At 46.7% G+C, this 21,869-nt stretch overlaps 4 protein-coding genes and 1 long non-coding RNA gene across 8 annotated transcripts in view; 4 read left to right on the forward strand and 1 right to left on the reverse strand.

Annotated features, from left to right (window-relative positions):
- Window positions 1-263: 263 nt before the first annotated feature.
- On the forward strand, window positions 264-8,187 carry HOXA7 (homeobox A7). 3 transcript variants are annotated; one of them, XM_086853139.1, is made up of 3 exons: window positions 4,813-5,444; window positions 5,538-5,608; window positions 6,338-8,187. In XM_086853139.1, the coding sequence occupies exons 1-3, from the start codon at window positions 5,395-5,397 to the stop codon at window positions 6,619-6,621; spliced, it is 405 nt and encodes a 134-aa protein (XP_086709265.1). In that variant the 5' UTR covers window positions 4,813-5,394; the 3' UTR covers window positions 6,622-8,187. The 3 variants fall into 3 exon arrangements, with proteins under 3 accessions (XP_023803512.1, XP_086709265.1, XP_086709268.1); XM_086853142.1 differs by having other exon boundaries at window positions 4,813-5,315; XM_023947744.2 differs by lacking the exon at window positions 5,538-5,608 and having other exon boundaries at window positions 264-5,315.
- LOC147655858 (uncharacterized) lies at window positions 8,177-11,784 on the reverse strand. Its single transcript, XR_015277075.1, has 2 exons — window positions 10,696-11,784; window positions 8,177-9,473 (listed from the first exon to the last, which is right to left on the reverse strand). It is a non-coding gene; the product is annotated as an uncharacterized LOC147655858 (long non-coding RNA).
- The window catches only part of HOXA3 (homeobox A3), a 45,400-nt gene continuing 32,608 nt past the window's right edge, over window positions 9,078-21,869 (forward strand). Inside the window, exons 1-2 of one of the 2 annotated variants that reach the window (XM_086853042.1) lie at window positions 9,078-9,480; window positions 21,517-21,621. The gene's annotated coding sequence lies outside the window, so the exon portion shown is untranslated. The remainder of the gene's footprint in view (window positions 9,481-21,516; window positions 21,622-21,869) is intronic. The other variant, XM_086853047.1, reaches the window with a different exon arrangement.
- HOXA6 (homeobox A6) lies at window positions 13,550-16,782 on the forward strand. Its single transcript, XM_023919162.2, has 2 exons — window positions 13,550-14,141; window positions 15,485-16,782. Exons 1-2 carry the CDS (start codon window positions 13,706-13,708, stop codon window positions 15,742-15,744), a joined length of 696 nt encoding a protein of 231 aa, XP_023774930.1. The 5' UTR covers window positions 13,550-13,705; the 3' UTR covers window positions 15,745-16,782.
- On the forward strand, window positions 17,162-20,586 carry HOXA5 (homeobox A5). Its single transcript, XM_023919161.2, has 2 exons — window positions 17,162-18,449; window positions 19,487-20,586. The coding sequence occupies exons 1-2, from the start codon at window positions 17,888-17,890 to the stop codon at window positions 19,735-19,737; spliced, it is 813 nt and encodes a 270-aa protein (XP_023774929.1). The 5' UTR covers window positions 17,162-17,887; the 3' UTR covers window positions 19,738-20,586.

The following is a 21,869-nucleotide window of genomic DNA, read 5'->3' on the forward strand; positions in this document are numbered from 1 at the left end:
GCTCAGCAACAAAAGAAAATAGCAAAGTCTATGAGCTTGCTGAAATTTACCCTTGTTTTGGGCGGACATCTTACTGCTCACAGTGGATATCCTCCATAACATGAATCGCAGCACAGCTCTGCGCCACACCGACCCTTGTTTGCAAATATGGCGAATAACCATGAAATCCTTCTTGTTTTTTGAAGGTACCTTTGCACATACATACATACATACATACATATATATATATATGTATATATGTATATGCGTATATGTATTGAGAGCAAAATAGGATGGGACACGCTTAGGATCTTGGCAGAAGTTGTTGTTAAGAAAATTCAGAGCCATACTACAGTGCAATAAAAGAAAATGACTGCTGTAACCGTTTATGGGGTGTAAAACGCTGCAGGGCTGAAGACAAAACTTAGGGAGCCGGCAAGAAGTTTACAGATGTGCAAAACTGCGGGCGGAAAAAAAAAAAAATGCTTTCGACTTCACCTTAAAAAAAAAAAAAAAAAGGAAATAAATCCCAGGTAAGATTTGATGACTTCTAATTAGCAAAAGGGAGCTCGTTCTGGCGTGCACACACACAAAAAAGCCCCTAATTGATCCCCGAGCCAGTATTTGGGGATGCTGGGACGCCCTCTGTTGTTGCAGACAGAGGCAACTTCAAAGAATCAGCATTAAGAGTGTGTAATAAATGACGGGTCTGCAAACTGTCTGGAATTCGGCTCTTAATGAGTTTACAACTGTCCAGCCACAATTAAGATTTTCTACAAAAGCCTTTTCATTTGTTTTGTCTGGCTGTTTTAGATAAAGCGGGAGAGCGGAAATAACAACCTTTTATTGGCCTTCCCGTGCTTAAACCCAGGCTGGGAGGTGGACATTTATCTTGCGGTGGGCCGGCGGGCAGAGGCGCGGGCCGGCCCGGGCGGTGGCGGCCGAGCGCCGGCAGGTGGCGCTGTGAGCCCGCAAAACGCCGCCCGCCCGCCCTCCGCCATCAAGCGCTCGGCCGCCTCCCCGACAGCTCCTAAAATGTCGACTTTATGGGAGCATAACTGCGCTTGGAAGGGCTGCGTGGGTTTTAACAAAGGCCGATAGGTTTGAGGGTGCTTTTCTCTCCCTTATCACCTATTTTTTTTCCCGTGTTACCCCGCCGAGCGGGCGCCGTCAGGGTGGTGTTCGCTGCCTGGCCAGGCTCAGTGCACTCGTGGTGAAAGTAAAGCTTGGTCTGCACCAAGGACACGCTGTGCGTTTATTATTCTCAAAATACCGAGACATTTGCTAATAAGTGATGGAGACGGATGGAGCCCTGGCACCGAACTGCCAGCTCCTCCTTTTCGCCCTTGCCCCGAACCTTTGCTCTTCTCCGCTTAAGCTCTGAGCTTGCTGACAGGGTATCCTGATTTCCCGAAGGGCTGGTGCGAAATCAAATATTGGGAGAAAGGAAGAATTGAAGGGTTCGGGCGGGATGTAAGAGGTTCTCCCCGGCTCAGCCTGGGAGGAGAGCGCCCGAAGAGCTTCACCCTTGGAGCTCTAGGGGCCAAGCGATGGATTTTCCAATGCCCTTGTCCGCTCCGCGGGGCTGGGACAGCCGTGCGGGGAACCGGCAGTGCTGCAAAAATCTTGTTCGAAAATTATTTACCGGCGGGTGAAATTCTTCAACAGCTGTCTTTGATACAAATAAAAAGCCCTGCTTGTGTCCGAAGCAATTTCAGCTCTGTGGGACCCGTTGTGATTATATTACACAGATGTGAGAAGGCTGATGCTCTGCAAACTTGACGTGTCTCTCAAAGTCATTCCTAACTTGTTCTCGCCGTCTATTTTGTTTCCTCGAATCGTTTTCCTATTTTTTTTTCCGCTTTGCTTTTGTTGGCTCCCGCGTCTTGAGAATGAGGCTTAGTGTGGAGTTGTGGAATATCTTCAGATGGCAATTGCCAAAAAAGACAGGGGAAAAAAAGTAATTGGAAGGAAAATAAATGCAGGAGGAAAGGAAGCATAAAATATGGGCTGAAGTAGAAACATTGTATTTCGTAAGTTTAAGCCAGACAACTAAACAAATCGTTGCATGTTCCCTAGTAGCTCTGTAACAGAACTACTTTCTCCGCATCTTACTTACATTTCCTTAAATCAAAGCCGTTCTCCTTATATCGAAATTCAGCACTGGGAATGCACTGAGCTGTTTTTTTTCCCCCGTACTGATTCAAAGATTAAATTCTTTCTAGGGATAAAGACTAACAGCCACTCCCTGCTTTCTAACAAGAGCCTTCCTATCAAATATTTGTCTACAATGGCATTGCTAAACTTATTATGATGAATTATTTTTTTTCCTTGGGCAGTAAAATTATATTGAAATTAAAAAGTGTTTATGCATCGTCATACTAAGTAATAACTTGGCACAGCATGTTCCATTATAATCGTGGATAAATTATGGCGAGAACAGATTCCAAACCAACAAAATCTTCTCTACTATGAACCACATCAAGATACTACTTAGTACACAAGCCATAATCATGTAGTGCTCCCAGGTCGCTTATAACTTACGAGCACCGTTTTATCACTACATTTTACTTCCCGGAAAAGCTCAGTGCCAAAGAGGGGTAGTCCAGAGCTAACAAGAAAAAAAAAAATAAAAAAAAATACAGTTAATCCGTCCTAGAGGATTATTTTTAAAGCGTGTGAGAATATTGCCATGACCAAAAACTTGAAATCTGTGCCTGTTCACCCTTTTCCGATTGGAAAAAAATAAATTCAAATGAAAAGCGTGTTTACAGTCGCGGGAATCTAGCCTGATCCTGTAAACAACAAAACGAGAGATTTCAGAGAGTTATTTCAGAAGCAGCGTTATGCTTAACTCGCAGAGGGTGGGGGGAGTCAACAAGGTGGTGGGGACCCATGTCTGGGGGTCCTTCTAGCATTTATTCAGTGAAGGCTTTTTTGATAAATCTAAAGGGCTGGCAGGAAAAAATAAGCTGAAGGAAAAATACATTTTAAAAAAAAACGTGGCGGCAATAAATGCATGTAAGCAAAGAAAAATACATAAACATGTAAATTGTAGAGAATCAGAGAGCTCGAAATACAACCATCCAGACAATCTATTCGGTCCTACGCTATCCATATTTAAGTCTAGACATTGGTTATATTTGTTGTTGCTTTTTTCTTGCATCTTGGTATGTTGTCACCAAAGGAGCAATTTATTGATCTAATGCCATCTACTTCAGCCTCTTTGATCTTCTTGGTCGTTGTCTTGTTTGCATCGCATTCGTTTAAGTTCTTGGGCCTCTATTCCCTTCCAGCAGCCTTTTCTGCCGGCATGTTCCCGCACCGTGATTGCCACCTCAGGGATATTGTCTAATATTGGTGAATTGGAAGAAATAACCGAAGGGGCTCCTTCGTCGGCTTCTCCCTTATGCCTGCGAATAATAACTGCGTTTTCACACACTTAGCACTTGGCAAACATTTACGTACATCCACCACATCTGCATGCTCTGAAGCACCAGTATCTCAGGGATCTGGCTTTCAAGAATTGACTTGCTTCTGTCAGTAACCTGTGTTCATGGGGCTGCAATAACCGCGCATAAAGGGTGCCAAAGGGTGCTCGGGTGTGTGTTGGAGGTGTGCAGGGGGGCAGAGGGGTGCTCCACGTTTACAAAACATAAAGTTTAGGGTCCGTGCGAAATATCGCCAAGGACAATTTTAACTGGTGAGAAAGTCTTTGTACACGGGGCACCAAACTATAATTGAAAGGAGAATTTCCGGGGCAATTCCATTGTGCTTCTTCCAGTTTATGATGTGCAATACAGGCAGGCAGTAAAAGCTGTCTTTACCAGGACTCCCTGTCTGAGGGAAGGAAACTCATTTTACGATCCGTTTAAAGGAAGGGCACGGAGCAGCATCCTCAATGGAGAGCCATTCGCATTGTTGGGGATCCCAGTGTTTAGAAAAGCAGCAACTCTCGCCGTCACCCGAGCGTACCGCTGCCGCCTCCCGCTCTGGACTGCAAGGTATGGAGGGCGGAAAGGTAACTCGGGCAGCACACAGGCAGCGCCGATTTGAAGCCATTTGCGGGCGATTTCTTCAACTCTGGAGTTTCGGTTTATTCTGGTTTTTCTTCTTGAGACGTTCAGAAAGTTGAGCCCTCAATTTTTATTTTTTTACTTAATTTTTTCCCCCCCTTTTTTTTTTTTTTTTTTTTGCGGTGGGCGGTAGGGTTTGTTTTTTTTTTCGTGTGTTCTGTTGTTGGCTGGGAGTTTTTTTGTTCAGTTGGACGCCGTTGTTTGTTGGGGGGCCGGATTTTTTTGGGGATTTTGTTTTGTTTTGTTTTGTTCTCCTTTCCCGGGGAGGGTGACCGTGATGTTTTTCCCGGGGCTGGCTGCTGGGAAGCGCCTTGATTGCCGAGGCTCGGCCGCCCCTCGGGACCGGAGGGGGGTGCCCTCACAAACCCTGTTGCAGGGTTACCGCTGCGATACAGCAGAGCGGGGGGAACGGGCCACCTCCTTTCAACCTGATACACACACGTGTTATATGTATGTATATATATATAATTAAATACATATATACATTTAAAGGTTTAGAATATGATTTTTCCCAACGCTCCCCCCCCACACACACACACCCCGCGGTCCATCAGCGAGCAGGCGGGGTGCGGGGGTCCCCGTGGGGCCGAGCTGGCGGCGGCTGGAGGGCGCTGGCGGGCGCGGCGGAGGCGGCGGAGGCGGCTGTGGCGGCCCCGGCCCCAGCCCGTCCATGGCCGGGCACCGTCGGGCCCCGGCCGGCACCACCTGTGAGGCGGGCGGGGATTGGCGGGCGGCGTCACATGACCGGTCACGTGCTCCGGGCAGCTCAGTCCAAAAGAAAATGGGGTTTGGTGTAAATCTGGGGGTGTAATGTTATCATATATCACGCTACCTCGTAAAACCGACACTGAAGCCTGCCGGACAACAAATCACAGGTCAAAATTATGAGCTCTTCGTATTATGTGAATGCGCTTTTTAGCAAATATACGGCGGGGGCTTCTCTTTTCCAAAATGCGGAGCCTACTTCTTGCTCCTTTGCAAGCAACTCCCAGAGAAGCGGCTATGGACCAGGCGCGGGTGCCTTCGCCTCCTCCATGCCCGGCTTGTACAATGTGAACAGTACCATATATCAAAGCCCGTTCTCTTCCGGATACAGCCTGGGCTCTGATGCCTACAACCTGCATTGTTCCTCTTTTGATCAGAACATTCCCGTCCTCTGCAATGAGCTAACCAAACCCAGCTGTGAGAAAGCGGAGGAAAGCAACCTGCACAACCAGGCTGAGCCTAATTTCCGGATATACCCCTGGATGAGGTCTTCAGGTAGGGGCGAGCGGAGAGGGCTCGGAGCCGTGGCAGCCAGGCAAAGCGTGTCGCCAGGATTACTGTCAGCACAGCCTTTATGGTTTTAATTATAGCCGAGGCGCCATTGCGTAGAAAGCCCGTGGCATTGTATGTAAATGAGTATCATAAAACTTTTTATTGCCCAATTAATGGGTTCTAGCCTCGTAAATTTATTTAACTCCATTTGCTATGGAATTTTAGCATTGAGTCGATTTGCGCTGTTTGCTATGAAAAAGCGGAGAGTTGGCTGCGGGCTCCCAGAGCCCCCACGGGTAAGCGTCTCCCCTGCCCTCTTGTCGAAGTTGGGGGGAAAAAATCCCGCTGGCTGGGTAAGGCGGAGGGGACAGAGGCTTTTAGGACCGAGGGACGGCATGGTGAGGACTTTGCCGGCCCGCGTTGCCGAGACGTGCCACCCTCGTCCCCCCTGCCCTTTTCCACGGAGATAAGGATCTATAGAAATGTACTAAACAGGAAAACGGAGGGGGGAGGGGGGGCACTGGGGGACCGAGAGTGTGTGTGAAAAAGGAGAGCTCTCTTCTGCAGCTAAATGCTATGTATTGTTTACGATCCAGGCGGGATGGGTGGGGGGAAGCCCACGACATTAAAATAAAATAAATACAGCCCAGCCTTCCAGCTTTTTATTTCCCCTTGCGAAACGTGAAAGTCTGGAAGGTTTTAGGGAAATACATCGCCTGGGGGAAAAGTTCCTCCTCCCAAAAGCAATTTCCTCCCCCACCTCCTCTCCTGAATGCTTTCTCTTCACTTTTTCTAGGTCTCGAGCAACTTAATTTTTGCCCTGCCTGAGCAGGGTAGGTCGTGTGGCTGAAATGTCTTTGTTAGGGCAAAGTGGGGGGGCGAGTGGAAGTCGAAGAAGGGAATCGTTCACCCTGGCTCGCCACTTTTTTGTTTGTTTGTTTGTTTATTTATAAAAAACATCAAGAAAAATAAATAGAGCAAACTTCTTGTCTAACTCCTGGCCGTGTGTGTGTGCCTGTTTTCAGGTCCAGATAGGAAGCGAGGGCGCCAGACCTACACCCGCTACCAGACTCTGGAGCTGGAGAAGGAATTCCACTTCAATCGTTATCTGACTCGGCGGCGAAGGATAGAGATCGCCCATGCCCTCTGCCTGACGGAGAGGCAGATCAAAATCTGGTTCCAAAACCGGAGGATGAAGTGGAAGAAGGAGCACAAGGAGGAGAGCTCCAGCACCCCGGCTCCCAACGAGCCCACGTCAGCAGCAGCCTCTGTTGAGAAAGTGGAAGAAGACGAAGAGGAGGAGGACTAAGGAGTCCCACTCGAGGAAGTGATCTCTTAGAATAGTGTATGCACATGACAGTTGGAAAAGCTCCCTTTAAAGGAGAAAGGGGGGGAAAGGAAAAAAAAAAAAAAAAAAAAAAGAGAGACTTACTGTTTTTATTAAAAAAAAATCAGTTCCTTTTAATAATCATCTTGAAAGCGAGCGTTTGCAAACATGAAAACATTTCTTGGGTTGGTTTTCCAGCCTTCTCTCCACTCTCCCATGCTCCCCAAACCTGCCCTATGCCGAACCTTTCGGTAATATCTCCTAAGAGCATCTTACAATCAGTTTTGGTTTTTGGTTTGTTTTTTTTTTCTTCATTAACCCTAACCTGGGTGGGCTTCTTCAGGGGACATTTCAGTGGGAGAACTGCTGCTTGCACAGATAGTAAACCGTGACCTTCCGAAGTAACTACCTGACTCCACAGTCCCAATCATGTGTAAGGGGAAAAGTGCATTAGGCTCACATTAAGAAAAACTACCTAATTTTGAATAAGTAGCTCTGCACTTCTCTTTTTGTTTTCTTTTTTTTTTTTTTTTTAATTGTTGTTAGAAAAGTATCATAAGTAACAGCTACACTAACAAAAGATTAAACAGCAAGTAAGGGGGGAAAAATGTTCCACAAACCACTACAATCTACAGCAATTATTTGTACTACCTATTTTCCAGACTACCTACCTATATATCTTGCTCTGCCTACCTATCTTCGAAAGTATACTGTATTTTAGTAGTCAAAAGGATGTTACAAGATTACTAATGTGAATCGCAAAATGCTTTTAGACATGTAAGCGTAGTTGTTTGAAAAGCACGCATCAATAGCTTTGGTATAGAATTTGGTACCGAAAAGTCTGAATATATTTAAATTTAAAATAATATATTTATTCCAAAGCAATTATAAATGAAAACCATATGCTGCAATATATCTTTCTTCTCGATTCTTTGCTATTCTAAAAGAGGAAGCAAACACACGCCAATATTGTACAAAGCGGTTTAATATCTCCCGTTGGCTTCTACCTTCAGCTGCTTCTGCTAAAGGCCGTTTTCTTATTCTACGTTGATCTTACTTAATATAGCGGAAAGTGTTCTTTGAAAAAGTGAATTTAAATGATCATGTAACCACCTTTAAAAAAAAAAATAATCCACAAACTGTTTGTCCTGATTATCTGAACGTGTTAATATGTAATACCATTAATTTTCCTACAATAGCAGATATTGTAATATTTTTTGTCATTTATATTCGTCTTGAACCTCATTTGTAAGATCATGTCATAAATTGAGAAGTATGTAATTAATTTGGAAACTTTGTAGCATGATGTATTGTTAAGAACTCTGTATAAATCCGTCTTGAAGGTTTGGCTAAAGTTTATTCACAAATTGTATGTTACAATGTGTTTCGGTGTGTTCGTTGTGAACATTTGGATATGCCGTGTAAGTATTGGAAGTGGGAAAAAAAATGTCTGTGAACTCTCTTTGGAAGTGATACCGTGTTCAAGTATCTCCCACGATTAATGTGTTTTATGTTACACAGAAAATAAATATGCTTGTTGACAATGAATTGTGTTTCTTTATTAAGGAACCAGTTCGAGGGAAGCACCAAAAAAATACATTACATAGACAAATAGAGAAATTAGATCATCTAATTTTTTTTTCCTGTAATCAAAAACGAAAAAAAAAAACAAACCCTAACAAGCAAAACCCAAGGTGACGAATTGATAGGAATCAGTCAATATCTATATCTCGACTTCATGATTTTTTTTCCCTAGCGTTGTTGATTAATAAAGCGGAAAGCCTTCTTTATGGGAGAGCTTCCTTCCACCGTGCTCCCGTGTCCTCTTGCAGTCATAACCCCAGCCCAGACGATCGGCGATCAAGTCGAAATCGCATGCAGTGAAAAAACATTTTGTAATGCACAGAAAGTGAAATGCGAAACTTCCAAGTGTAAATGATCTGATCGGGGTACATGTGTGGTTTGTGTGCTCGGCTTTCGGGGGCCAGGGGGCATCACGGTGGCACGAAATTGGGGAAAAATTGCCCCGCTTTAGAAAACGTCTTATTTTTGCCAGGTACCAAGCAATGTCGATGAGATCTAATATTCCCCCTTTTATTTTTTTTTTTCTTTTTTTCTAATTAAAAAAAAAAAATCTAACCCGAAAAGTCCTTTTATTCGTCTAGATAAATACAGGTAAGACCTGGAGCATTATTTGCGCTGAAGTTCCCTTTTTTCTGCTACACTCCGTTCCTGGTCAACGCACTAATTGTAATTTTAATAAAATTAGTACAAAGTCCAGGTCTTTTAAAAAACTCTAGGGCTGCCTCTGTGGTAAGATGGCGCCTCTCTAAGACCTGCCTCTTCTTAGTGATGAGGAAAAGGCCATAAATCCGTTGTTGTTTATGAAAATTTACAACTTTGCAATACAACTTTATGAGTTGTTCGGTTTTTCCATTGGTCGTTGTCGGTCATGTGGATGGTAACCGTGAACATGAACTTTTTTATAATTTCCCTTGCGAGAATAGAGCCGCATTCTTTTGCTGAGCTCTGTCCTGCTTCGGATCTCTCTGGCTTTCAATCCCCATTTCATTTGTTCTTTGTAAGGCAATAGTGAACAAAGTGTGCGGAGGTTCGGCATAAGCAGCCGCCTAGAACACAGATCCGGGATGGCAATTTCCAGTTCCCCCGCTGGAAGGTGTGGCATATTGGATTCAAAGCACTGGCGTGGCAGATTTTCAACTTGCAACCTGGCTAATTTCCTGCTTCTTCTGGCACCAAAAGGAGGGCGATTCGTCTCCTGTGCAGCCAAAACGACAGCTGTCAAAGTCGCAGGGGCTCCTGTGAGCCAGAACCTAAAAGGTGAGAAATGTATATGACACTACCGTAAGCAGGGAAAAATGGTTTAATACGTTTAAATATTAGACATGTGCAATTAAACCAAATGGAAATGTTACCGGCCAAAAATAGAGATGGCTGCAGCTCAGTTAATTTGGACTTAATCAGTGCATGCAAAAACACGCCTAAATAAAATGTTTATTTTCTGTGATTTAGCAAGGAAGAGGTGGATTTTTTTTTTTTTTTTTTTTTTTTTTCATGAAGTTGATTTCTTTTTACATTAGCCAGGGGTATGTTGTGACGTTCAGGTTATTTTCTAATAATTCAGTTTTATAGCATCAGTGGAGGGGATATTTTTTTCCCAGCACGAGGGGGGAAAAAGTGATATCCCCAAACATTTTTTAATACTAATTCGCAGCATTAACTCATTACCTGAAATTTCATTTGCGGTTGACGAAATTTAGATGTGATTTATTTTTAAAAAAAGAAACAAAAAATAACCCAAAGAAACAAACAGCACAATGTCTCCTAGCTTCTCTGCTATGGAAGGTTATTTCTAGACGGGGGAAAACAGCTCGGATGTGCCTTAAATTTTCTCTGTCAGACCGAGCGCTGCGGGCAGAAATGCCTTGCCCGGCCGTGGGTCGGTTCGCGGCGTGGGCGGCTTGCGCGCCTGGGCTGCGCGGAGCGGGCTTGGCGGCGGCTAAACCCATCTGAGCGCCGGAGACGGAGCTTCCCCCCCCCCTTTCTGTCCTTGTTGTGACTGTTTCGGTGCGGCGCTGGGGCGGGGAGCGGCGGCCGGCGGGCCGGTGCCCCGCGGTGTGTGCCGGCGGGGGGCAGCGGGGACCCGGGCACGGCGCCCCTGGGACTCCCCGCCGCTGCCCCCGGCTCCGCTCCCGCCTCCTCACGGCGAAGGAGAGGCTCGGAAAGCTTTAAACGGCGGCCCCGGCTCTGCCTGTGCGGCCGGGCTGATAAAGCACTGCATTTGCATTGCATTGCGGTATCCGCCGGACTGGAGCTGCAGTGAGCGGCGGATTATTTATTGCGGCTGCTCAGTGCTGCCACGGCGTGGCGGGATGGCGGAGGCGGGCGAGGAGCGGAGCGGCCCCCGCAGCCCCTGGAAGAGCAGCAGCGCTGCTAACCCGCGCTGCTCGGGGGAGCCCAAATAAAACACCAAGAGGTTTAAAAAAAAAAAAAAAAAAATTAAAAAAATTAAAAAAAAAAAAAAATGCGGCCTACCTTTATCCTGCGGGAGTATCGGAGCTCGCCCCCGGGCAAAATATTCTGGCAGGACCGGCTCTGCCCACTCCCCTTTCCCTCCGCTTGTACCTCGGTGTGTGTCAACCGCAAGTTTCCACGGTGGGAGCCGGCTGGAGAGGACCAGCTCGCGTCCCCCCGGCCAGGCTCTCTGTACCCCGCCAGTCTAAACAACGGTCCGCTTTGCCCAAACTGTTTGGATTAGGAGCTATTAGTTAAAGGTTGGTTTTGATGACGCTGGCGAGCAGGAGAATGATTTGAAAGTGGTTTTATATACGAGGAGAAGGAGGCTTTTAAGCTTAAGAGGGTAACTACTCCCGCACCTGTATCCGAAAGTGGCTGGGGACGCGGACGCGTTTTCGGCGGGAGGAGGAAGGAGAAATGTTCTGTGGAGGAGGTGCTGGGGGTGCGTGGAACTACGAAAACAAATACACGGGGTATGAAATACACAGGTATCGCGAAGTGTTGCTTCGTTGCGGTGGCAAAATGCAGCGACCAGCTTGCTTTCTCCTTTCCAGAGTGGGGGTGGGAATGGTGATGGAAAACTGCTGCGAAATGCATCCAGGCCGGACATTTCCTCGGCAGAGCTGGGGGGTAGCGGATTATTGTGATTCGGGGTTCTCTGGGGTAGGGGGAGGAGCGGAAAGGACGCCTGAATGTGACTGAAGCGGAGATTGTAGTGCAGATTGTTTAGCTGTCACTGTAACTACTCGAACACGACCCAGTCAGGCAAATGTGGAGATTTCATTCCTTTTTCGTATTATGGGATTGACGAAGAAATATTTTTGCTGCCTGAGGTCGGGCTTTCACAACTTGGTTTGGACGCAAACAGTATCTTGGAAAACGGGAAAGAAACAAAAATAAATAGAGGGAGGGGAAAATATCAGACTGTAACCGATGCTACAAAATGTAAATATAACTAAACCTGGGGTGGTTTTTGTTTTAAATTTTGTTTTGGTCTTTGTGTGATGGATTCGAACAAAAGGTCGTCTGCCCACAACTTTTGAGAAGTAAGGCCGGTGGGGTTTGTTTGTCCCGAGTATTCATTTTTCCGTGGTGCGTTTTCGTTCTGACCTAAACTGGCGAAAATACGCTCTTTTAAAAGCCTTTTCGCATTTAGCATGCTGTGTATGAGTGCTTCCTTGCTGGTGTTTCCTCCTTTTGAAACTATTCTCACTGAGTAAAAAAACCCCTCATTTTTCCGGAGAAATCTGCTTTTCAGGAAATACATGTTTCTGAAATGACCTCTCAAAGCATGCAGCTAGTGAGCTGTGATTCTACCAGGTGTGTTTGTGGATTAGCTGGGCTGAAGAGGTTAAGGAAGTTGAAAAAAAACCCGAAGGCAATCAACATCTGAATGTGAAAGTCCAGCTGAGACTGCAAACAATACAAACTATTGTGGAGCGATGTTTTAACTCACTACTGTTTTATAGGTATCGTAATCTGCCCCCGGAAATGAGATAAATAGTCTCCCAACAACAACAAAACTCTCCTTTGAAAGCTGCTTTAGGAAACTGTGCTCGTACGAATGTCACTTTACGTGACAGAGCGCGTTTAAAATTAGTCTATTCAATCTGTTGTAATGGGCACGGATTATGAGTAAACACAGCTTGGAATGAACAACCTCATGTTATCTGCAGGAACTGCAGGGTTACGGCTGACTTAAATGCGCATCAGCAAATTTCATCAGCACTGTTACTGCCCGAGCCTTGGGCCAAGAATTATATTTCCGCTATGGGGTAACTGCCATATTGAAAAATGAAGGTGGAAATGTTTGTTTCGTGTATTGTTCTTTCCCTCTTTAAGACATAAATCCACGTTTGATCAAATTATTCGGAGCAGCAACGAAACCGATTGGCTTCTGCTGACTCATTAGCGGAGTTGTATTAATTAGGGATAGTCTTACTGGCTCGTTTTTGAATTTGAATGTTTGATTCCCTCGGCTCTGCTCTGGCTAGAGGAGGGTAGACTTGGGGAGAAGAGACACATGGAACTTCATCTGGGCTGCCGGAGGGAGCCTGGAGCCCATGCGGCTCTTCCCGAGGCCTCCTCGGGCACTTGGTGCAAATCAAAAATCCCACTCCCCAGAAGGCCACCGCCCCAACCTCCTGACTATGGGGATGTTCACTAAGATACGAGACCTCTTCCACCGCAGGACGCGTTAGGCTCTCTCACAAAAGCTGGGTTCGGCGCTGGGGTGGGCTCCCTGAGCTCCGAAGGGAAGCCTTAGTGGAGGGGCAATTTTCGACTGAATGGATAAATAAATACGTTTTAGAATAGCTTAAAATTTCTTGGATGAGGTTGTGGCATCGCGACGGCAAAACGGAGAGGGGCTGCCCCCCCAGCCCGGCCCCGCACGCTGCGCGGCGCTCCGCTCCCCCTTTCACGTGCTCCCTTCGCTCCAAAGTTTCCCTTCGCAGCATCCTCCACCGCCGTGTCCTTCCCTCCCTCCTCTTTCCCTCCGCCGGAGAGCCGGGGGCGCTTCGCCCACCCTTCCCACGGGGTCGCGCGACTCCCTTGTCGTGGGGTCTCCAACTTTTAAGGGCGCCCCCCTTCACACACCTCCAGCAGCCGCAGGAGGAGGGGAGGCGGGGGGGCGGGGGTGTCCCCGTTCCCCGCTCCCGCCGCGCCCGCGCTGCCGGGAATTCGGGCTGTTGCTGTTGTTATTATTATTGGGCTCTTTTCCCGCGGAGGGGCGGCGCCGCGGCGGGGGCGCGGCCGGTCCCGCGGGCTGCGCGGCGCGGTGCGGGGGGCGCGGGGCGGCGCGGCGGGGCCGGCGCTGCCGGTAAGTTGGCGGCGCGGTGGCGGCGGCCCCGGGGGAGCGGGCGCCGCTCGCGCTCCCATTGGCCGCCCCGCCGTCAGCTGCTCCTATTTTCTGCTGTCGCTTTTGGCGCTCGGCCATCCAGAAACAAACCACTTCGATGACTCCTAATAGTTATCGCCAGATGTACTAATACACAACAAATCACGGTCCGGGAGAGGGGGAGAGCAAATGAGTTCCTATTTTGTGAATCCCACTTTCCCGGGGAGCCTGCCCGGGGGCCAGGACTCCTTCCTCGGGCAGATCCCCCTGTACCCGACGGGCTATGATGCTCTCAGGCATTTTCCGGCTTCGTACGGGGCAAGCAGCCTGCAGGACAAGACTTACACCTCACCTTGTTTCTACCAACAGTCCAACACCGTCATTGCTTGCAGTCGGGCTTCCTATGAGTACGGAGCCTCTTGTTTTTATTCGGACAAGGACATTAGTAGCGCCTCTCCTTCCGGCAGTGGCAAACAGAGGGGGCCCGGGGACTACCTGCACTTTTCTCCCGATCAACAGTACAAAACCAGCGGCGGCCAAGCCAAAATTATAAATGACGAAGGCACCGACCGGAAGTACACGAGCCCTGTTTACCCTTGGATGCAGCGGATGAACTCCTGCGCTGGTAAGGCATCTCGGTGCAGTCAAGGGCGGAGAGGGGAGGAAAAGGAAAAGTTTCTTTTTTTATATATAATTTTTTGTTAGATAAAGTCCAGATTTCTGGAGAAACACGGTTCCTGCAGGGCAATATGTAACATGAAATCTTCCCAGGTTTAGACCCGGCACGTTGGCACCCAGGGAATGGTGGCCAAGATCCCACTATGTAGGTTTACTGGTGAAAGTTACAGGGGAATCCTTGAAAAGTAGAGAGAAAAAAAAAAAAAAAAAAAGAAGACATAAAAAGGAACAAAGCACTTTTATCACTCTCTTAAATCCATCCCAAAGCCTCTGCTCTGCTTCTTCATTGTCAGAGAGCGATGCATGGAATATGCCCTCTGTACTGAGGATCCAAAGCATTTGTGGTACATTCCTCCTCGCCCCCCCTCCCCCAGCTCATTAGCCTGTGAGTATTGGATATTGAGAGCACGTTTCTGGGGCCGTGGGCGCACTTCCACGGCATCGCGAATTTTTTCAGACTTAGGAGTGAACTTCACATAATTGAACTATTCTGTATAGGAGTGGTGCTGGGGGAATGGGGGGTGGGAGTGGAGTGGGAGGGTTGCATATAGATGACATTTATTTTTTATAATCCCGAATTTAAACCTTTACTTCAAGTGTTTGCTAATGACTCGCCTTCTCTCCCATCCTCCCGAGTTTATGTTTGCTGCAGGGACAGGTCTCACTCCTTTTTTTTAAAAAATTAAACTTTTAGCAAGACCATTCCGATGCTGCTTTGCATTCAAGAGCAATAAATTCCGGAGCAAATGACAAAACGCTCTTCTATGATCTTTAGCTGATGTCTATAATTATACTTAGAGATCTTCTGTAGTGCCAGCCATGGCAATGGCTGTGTGTTTGTGTCAACACAGCCACATGTGCGTGCACACACACACACACACACACACAGAGGCACAGACACATGCGTGAGGCTCCCCGGAGCACACGTGTGCCTGTGCCTGTGTGTGCGCACAGGCTCCCAGCGCGCACAGAGCAGCCTCTGCTCAGCGACTCGCACCGTTCTACCTCCTGCACCTTCCCTAGGTCCGCCTTATTGCCTCTTTGTATCCCCCTTACCCCGCCACTCGTAAGCACACTGCACATCCTCATTTACAGCTCGTCAGGCAGGAGAAAGGGAAAAGAGAAAATTAAAAAAAAAAAAAAAAAAAAAAAGCCTCCAGGAAACCAGAGCAGCTTCCCCCACTCCCCGTGATTGTGCCTGCAAAAGGAGGCAGAATATACTAATCGCTCTTTCTGGTCTGAAATCACTGGGCCCTGTCCAATGCGATCGTTTTGTCTTTACTTCTACAGGTACAGTATATGGAACACATGGGAGACGAGGGAGGCAAACTTACACCAGATACCAAACGCTAGAGTTAGAGAAGGAATTTCATTTTAACAGATACTTAACCCGAAGACGACGTATTGAGATTGCAAACGCTCTCTGCCTTACTGAACGCCAGATTAAAATATGGTTTCAAAACAGGCGGATGAAATGGAAAAAGGAAAACAAATTCATAAATTCCACACAGCCCAGCAGCGAAGAAACAGAGGAAAAGTCAGGGGAGTAGAACCACGTTTAATAAACGCTACCAGGCCTTTCCTTAGTGCTTACTACTACTACTATTATTATTATTTACCTTGTGTTCCTTCTGCTACTGAAATCCTATAGGTTTGTCACAGTCTATTAATCCCCAAAAGGCTTGGTTAAAAGATGTATATTTGCAATCATCTGTGACTTACTCTAATATATGTGGAAGCCCCAGCTTTCGAGCTACAGGCATGTATGTATGTAACCACCTTCCCAAAGCATATATGGTGTTGGTTAACGTATTAGAGAATTGGCCCAAAATTTTAAATATTTGAGATGAGTATCCGTGTGTGGGTGAGTGTCCCTGGTGTGCTTGTGTGAGAAAAGATTAGCGAATTATTTTTAATATTTTTTTTTTTTTAATTAGAAATGCTCATATTGTAGAAAGACAAGAGATTTTAGAAAATATGTGGTTTATGTTTTTGCTAGCTCCCGCTACGGCGGGCCATCTTGTCATGCTGTGTTTGGGAGTTTATGACCCACAGGGGGGGAAAAAAGTTTTAGTTATGTATAAGATATTTAAATAGCAAAAGGGAGAAAAATTCTGTTAAAAAAACGTTGTAGAAATCCCTGTGTATAAACTTTCAGTTAAAGCGGAGATGAATTGCAGGGAGATTTTTTTTTTTTTAAATACCGCTAAACTGCTTAGTCTGCACTACTAGTATTAAAGTGAAAACTCGGCGTTAAACTTCAGGGGAAGCGAGGGAAAAGGTTTCGAAGCGGGCAATTTTCTGTGTTTCCCGTTGAGCTTACACTAAGGTTTTGGTGAGCTCAGCTCTGCACTGAAGAGGCTTTGAATTATGGACTACATTTCTTGGGGCTTCGTGAGCTTAGATCGATCTTTTTTTCCTTTTATCTCTCTTTCTTTCTGTCTTTCTTTCTTCCTTTCTCTCTTTCTTTCTTATTTGAAGAGAAGGTCTTATTAACTCGGGGATTTTCTTTCCTGCTTCTGCGGTATCTTAATTCACATTCGCATTACTTAGCACTGGAAAAAATAAATTGATGCTTTGAAGAAAAATAGCTGCCATAAAATGCTTCCACTTCGAGATTTGTAGAAGTAAAAAAAGAGCAGCAAAATTATTGATTAATATATATGTTATATCTTTCTATATTAAATTGCGTGTGCGTGAGTGTGCATGTGAAGCTGTGTACAAATGCACTTGTATACGCATCGAGGCTCTTTTGTGTGGAAAGCAGCACAATTTGGGCTACCATTCTAAATGTTTTAAAAGCCAAATCTGGAGAATATAATGCAAAATGGCTACCGCCGCATTTAGAGGATTTTTTTTTTTTCCTTCTGAGAGGCGATAAAATAACGGCAGCCGCAAAGTCGCCTGGAATTTGACCCCCTAGTTGGAAAAACGCTGCACGATACTTATCTTTAATAGAAATCTGCCATTTCACATCGGCAGGACCCGGCTGCCTCTCGAAAACTCCGGAACGGGAACAAGTGTGGGGGAAATTATATACACACACACACACATATATATATACATATGTAGAAGGGACATAAGCCTTGCCAGCACCCGCGAACGGATCGTGTAGGATTTGTGAACTGCTGTAAATAAGCCTGGCACGGAGGAGAAGGCAGGCACAAAGCGCATCGCTCTCTGCACACGCAGCTCCCCGGCGGCCGGCTCGGAGCAGCAATGCCCGCCGGCCCCGCAGCCTCGCCGCCGCTTTGCCGGTGCCGGTGGCGGCGAGCCCCGCGCCTCTCCGCGCCTCTCCGCGCCTCTCCGCGCCGCCGTCGGGGGCCGTCACCCCGGGCCGACCCCGCGGAGCCGCCGCCATCCCCCGCGCCGCCAGCGGGTGGCGCTGGAGGCCGGCGGACGGGCGGGCGGCGGCGGCGGCGGCGCGCACGGGAGGCGCGCCCCGGGCCGCCCGCGCCCTCCCAGCTCCCCCACCAGTGCACGAGTTTACCTCTAGAGGTCATCAGGCAGGATTTACGACTGGACAACAAAAGCACGTGATGTGAAGCCGTACCCCATATTTGGGTGCCTACGTAGGAGGGAACCAAGTACATGTCCCAGTCATTTCCATAATTCATCATAAATTGTGCAAGGGTGCTATAGACGCACAAAACGACCAAGAGCCACAAATCAAGCACACATATCAAAAAACAAATGAGCTCTTATTTTGTAAACTCATTTTGCGGTCGCTATCCAAATGGCCCGGACTACCAGTTACATAATTATGGAGATCACAGCTCGGTGAGCGAGCAATACAGGGACTCCGCCAGCATGCACTCCGGCAGGTACGGATACGGCTACAATGGCATGGACCTCAGCGTCGGGCGCTCTGCTTCCACCCACTTTGGTGCCAATGAGAGACCCCGCAGTTACCCGGCCAACACCACCTCTGCCTCGACAGAGCCCAGGTACAACCAGCCCGCGACGTCTTCCCACTCGCCTCCCCCTGACCCTCTGCCCTGCACCGCCGTGGCCGGTTCGCCTGTCAGCGAGAGTCACCACGGGGTGAAAAACTCCCTCGCCAACTCCACCAGCACTTCGTCCAATTCCAGCAGCAACACGCACATCAGCAGAGACGGGGTTGGCACCTCGTCTGGGACTGAGGAAGACACTCCAGCAAGCAGCGAGCAGGCAAGTGCCCCGACCGACCAAAGCACAGCCCAGCCTTCACAGCCCCAGATCTACCCCTGGATGCGAAAACTGCACATAAGTCATGGTAAAGCAAATACCCTGTTCTTTCTTTATTTCTCTGGAGGAAAAGGAGGATTTAATGTAAACCGGGTGGCTGCGCCGAGCAAGGTCGGGGAGAGGGGAAGAGGAGGGCGTGAGAGCGGGCAGTCTCGGCGCACATCACAACTCTGCTCGCAGGGAAGCACGCTCCCTTCTCTGGGCGAGTCCCCCCCGAAAGGAAAAAAAAAAGCCGCTCGGCCCCGAAAACACCGCCCGCCTGGCTCCCAGCGCCGGCGGGGGGAGTAGAAGGAGCCTTGCCGAAGGGAGATCGGGAGCAGAGGCTGCTCCCGGGTCTCCTCTGGATGGGGGATCTTCCAGTGGGAACGGCGCGGCTGACCCCATTTATTTTGCTTAGACATATTAAAAAGAGAATAGGAAAGGGCGAGAAGGGCAGTTTTCACTGCTGGGAAGCCGTGGGGGAGGGGGGAGGGCGAGTCTCCCCAAACTCGGGGTACAGGGTTGGAAGGGCGCGGGGGAGTGAAGCAACTTTCAGCCCCGGGTACCTGCCCTGCCCTCGCTGCTGGGAGAGCGGCCGGAGGCTCGCTGCCTCCCAGAGCCTTCCCTAGCTCAGCCGTGGGAAAGGGCTGCACGCTTCAGCCTTGCTCTCTTAGCTCTGAAAACCCAGCTATCAGCAGAGACATCCTCCAAATCAGGTTATCTGGGGGAGGTATGGGGGAGAATTATCCTTATTTAAAAAAAAAAAAAAAAAAAAGGAAAAAAAAAAGAAAAAAAAGAAAAAGAAAATAAAAAAAAAAGGAAAAAGAAAAACAAGAAACTGAAAAATTAAATTTAAAAAATCGAATCGCAAATCCAGGCGAAAACTTACCGAGACTACCAAATTCCCCCTCCCCCAAGCCTTTCCTAAGAGGGGCTGGAGGGGGAAACTTGTTGAGCGTTTATCCAAACCAGAAACAAAACCAAGCAGGACTGAGAATAACGGTCCTGGTCGCTGGTAGCTGCAATTGAGACACGAAGGCTCCGAGAGGCTGCTGAGAATCTAAATCATGTACTTTTCTCTTCCAGACAACATAGGGGGACCAGAAGGGAAAAGGGCTCGGACTGCTTACACCCGCTATCAGACCTTGGAGCTCGAAAAGGAATTTCACTTCAATAGATACCTGACCCGCAGAAGAAGGATTGAAATAGCACATGCTCTTTGCCTCTCAGAGAGACAAATAAAGATCTGGTTCCAAAACAGGAGAATGAAATGGAAAAAGGATAATAAGCTGAAAAGTATGAGCATGGCAGCTGCAGGAGGGGCATTCCGTCCCTAAGCGCTTGATCAATTAAAAGTACTGAGCAGTATTAGCTGACCCTGCGTCGTCTCATGTCAGTACTAAGTTGACTTTCTAAAACTTCCTTGTGTTACTTCTGTGAAGAAACCCTGTTCTTGTCGCCCTTATTCATCTTTTAATCATGAGCCTGTTTATTACCATTCTCTCGCGTGTATAAGTAGATCTGCTTTTATCGTACATTTCTTTGTCTTGAATGGCTTTGTCTTGAAAAAAATAATAGATGTTTTAACTTATTTATATGAAGCGAGCTGTGTTACTTGAAGTAACTGTTAAAACAAAACAAAACTAAACAAAAAAGAACAAAAAGGAAAAAAAAAAAGAAGTAAAAAAAAAAAAAGGAGAGAGAGAAAGGAAACCCTCCCCCGGTTTAGTACAAATGTTATGTGTTGCACTCAACCTGCTTAACTGTGCATGTGTGGTCAAGTGTTAATGTCTGTATAGCTCCAAGCTGTTAAAAATATTTTTATTCAAACTACCTATATAATTCCTGTGTAATTAATGCTGTTGTAGAGGTGAAATGATGAAATCAACTGAACTTGTCCTACGTGTAGTGAATAGTGAATCTGTGACGAAAACTGTGATTCCAAGCAGTATGTCCTTGCTGTGCCTTTGTATATGACTCTTTGCACGAACTCTTAGAAGTGGCTCTTATTAAGCGCAGCTTCTGTGATGTATGTTTTTTGTGAACAAAGTTACAAATATAGTCAAAGTCTGGCTGTTTGAGCAAACTGTGATCAGCTTTTTTTTTTTATTATTATTATTATTATTTGTTTTTAAAAAAAAAACCCTGACTGGAAATCAACAAAAAAATAAACTTTCTATTGTAAAGTTTTTGTGATCTGATTTGTGCAAAGCAAGAAGTTGTGCTTCCTGATTTGCCTCTGAAAAAGAAAAAAAAAAAAAAAATAGCCCGTGCAGAGTTTGTTATATTTTACCTGGCTCCTGCTGCACGTTACATATGGTGGATGCTGCAATTGTCCGCTACCAGTATTTTTAATTGAAAGTTTGACCATAAGTTCTTCCTTACTTGTTTCTCGCTAGGTGGAAAGCTGCATCGCAGGACCACAGTCTACACCCTTTGTGGCTGAATCAACTGTTAATTGTCTGCTGATGGTTAAAATTAAGGGGGGGAAAAAAAAACCACGACAAAAAAAAACACCAAAAAAAAAAAACCAACCCACAACCCAAACCCCAAAACATGTGCTTTTTTAAAATACGCTGCGAACTCCAGGGTGTGTTTGCATCGCTCTAGAATTTCTCCTGTGGTTTCATTAAGTATATTTTAGGACAGCCATGTCCAAGCCCTTTGCATCTATTAGTAACCCTCTCTAGCCACATTCCCACTCTTCACCCTTTAAACTTTTGGTTTTCTTCGCTACAATTAGTTTGCTATAAACGTAATGTTACTTACCCCATCAGAGCTTGAATGGTTAACTCTTCTGAGCTTCTAAGAGCAACTAAAGATTTGCACATTTACTGACTGGTTACATTGATGCCTTCCCTTAAAAGTTATAAAACAGTAAACTTTATAAGCCCCAGTTCCGGCTATATGACATTTGGGTGCCAAATGAATAGGGTTTTGTCTATGAATTAGATCGTAAAATCATCCATAGCACAGACAGATAGGCTCACTGGCTATAAAAAGTCACGTGGTGCCATTAAAGTAAGTTTTATGGTTTTGGGGAGTTGACATCCAACATTATATACCACATAACATATAATCTCACTGACGCTGGACTTCATTTGACTCTTTTGCAGGCTACGTGTGCCTCCTGGCCATTCAAATTGTCAGGTTTAGGGACAGAAGTATCCAAACCACAAGTTCTCAGTACTATGTGAAAAATGGCTCCTTGCAAGTCAAAGGTAAGTTTTGTGCACAAGTTCCTTAAAGTTTATTTGTACAGTGGGGAAGCCGAGGCTCCTTCTCGCTCTCGCTGCCTCTCGCCTCTCTCTTTCTTTCTCTTTCTCTTTCCCTTCCTCTCCGCCTGGAGGTTTTCAGGACGGTCCCACCGAGCCCGAGAGGCAGGATCAAGCACTAATGATCCAGGTTGCGCTGCAAATACCTCCCCCCCATCCCTTCACTCGCAGCAGCTAGCTCTCTATTTTAGCGA

The sequence above is a fragment of the Cyanistes caeruleus genome, chromosome 1 (genome assembly GCF_971803275.1).
Source record: "Cyanistes caeruleus chromosome 1, bCyaCae1.hap1.1, whole genome shotgun sequence".
NCBI lineage: Eukaryota > Metazoa > Chordata > Aves > Passeriformes > Paridae > Cyanistes > Cyanistes caeruleus.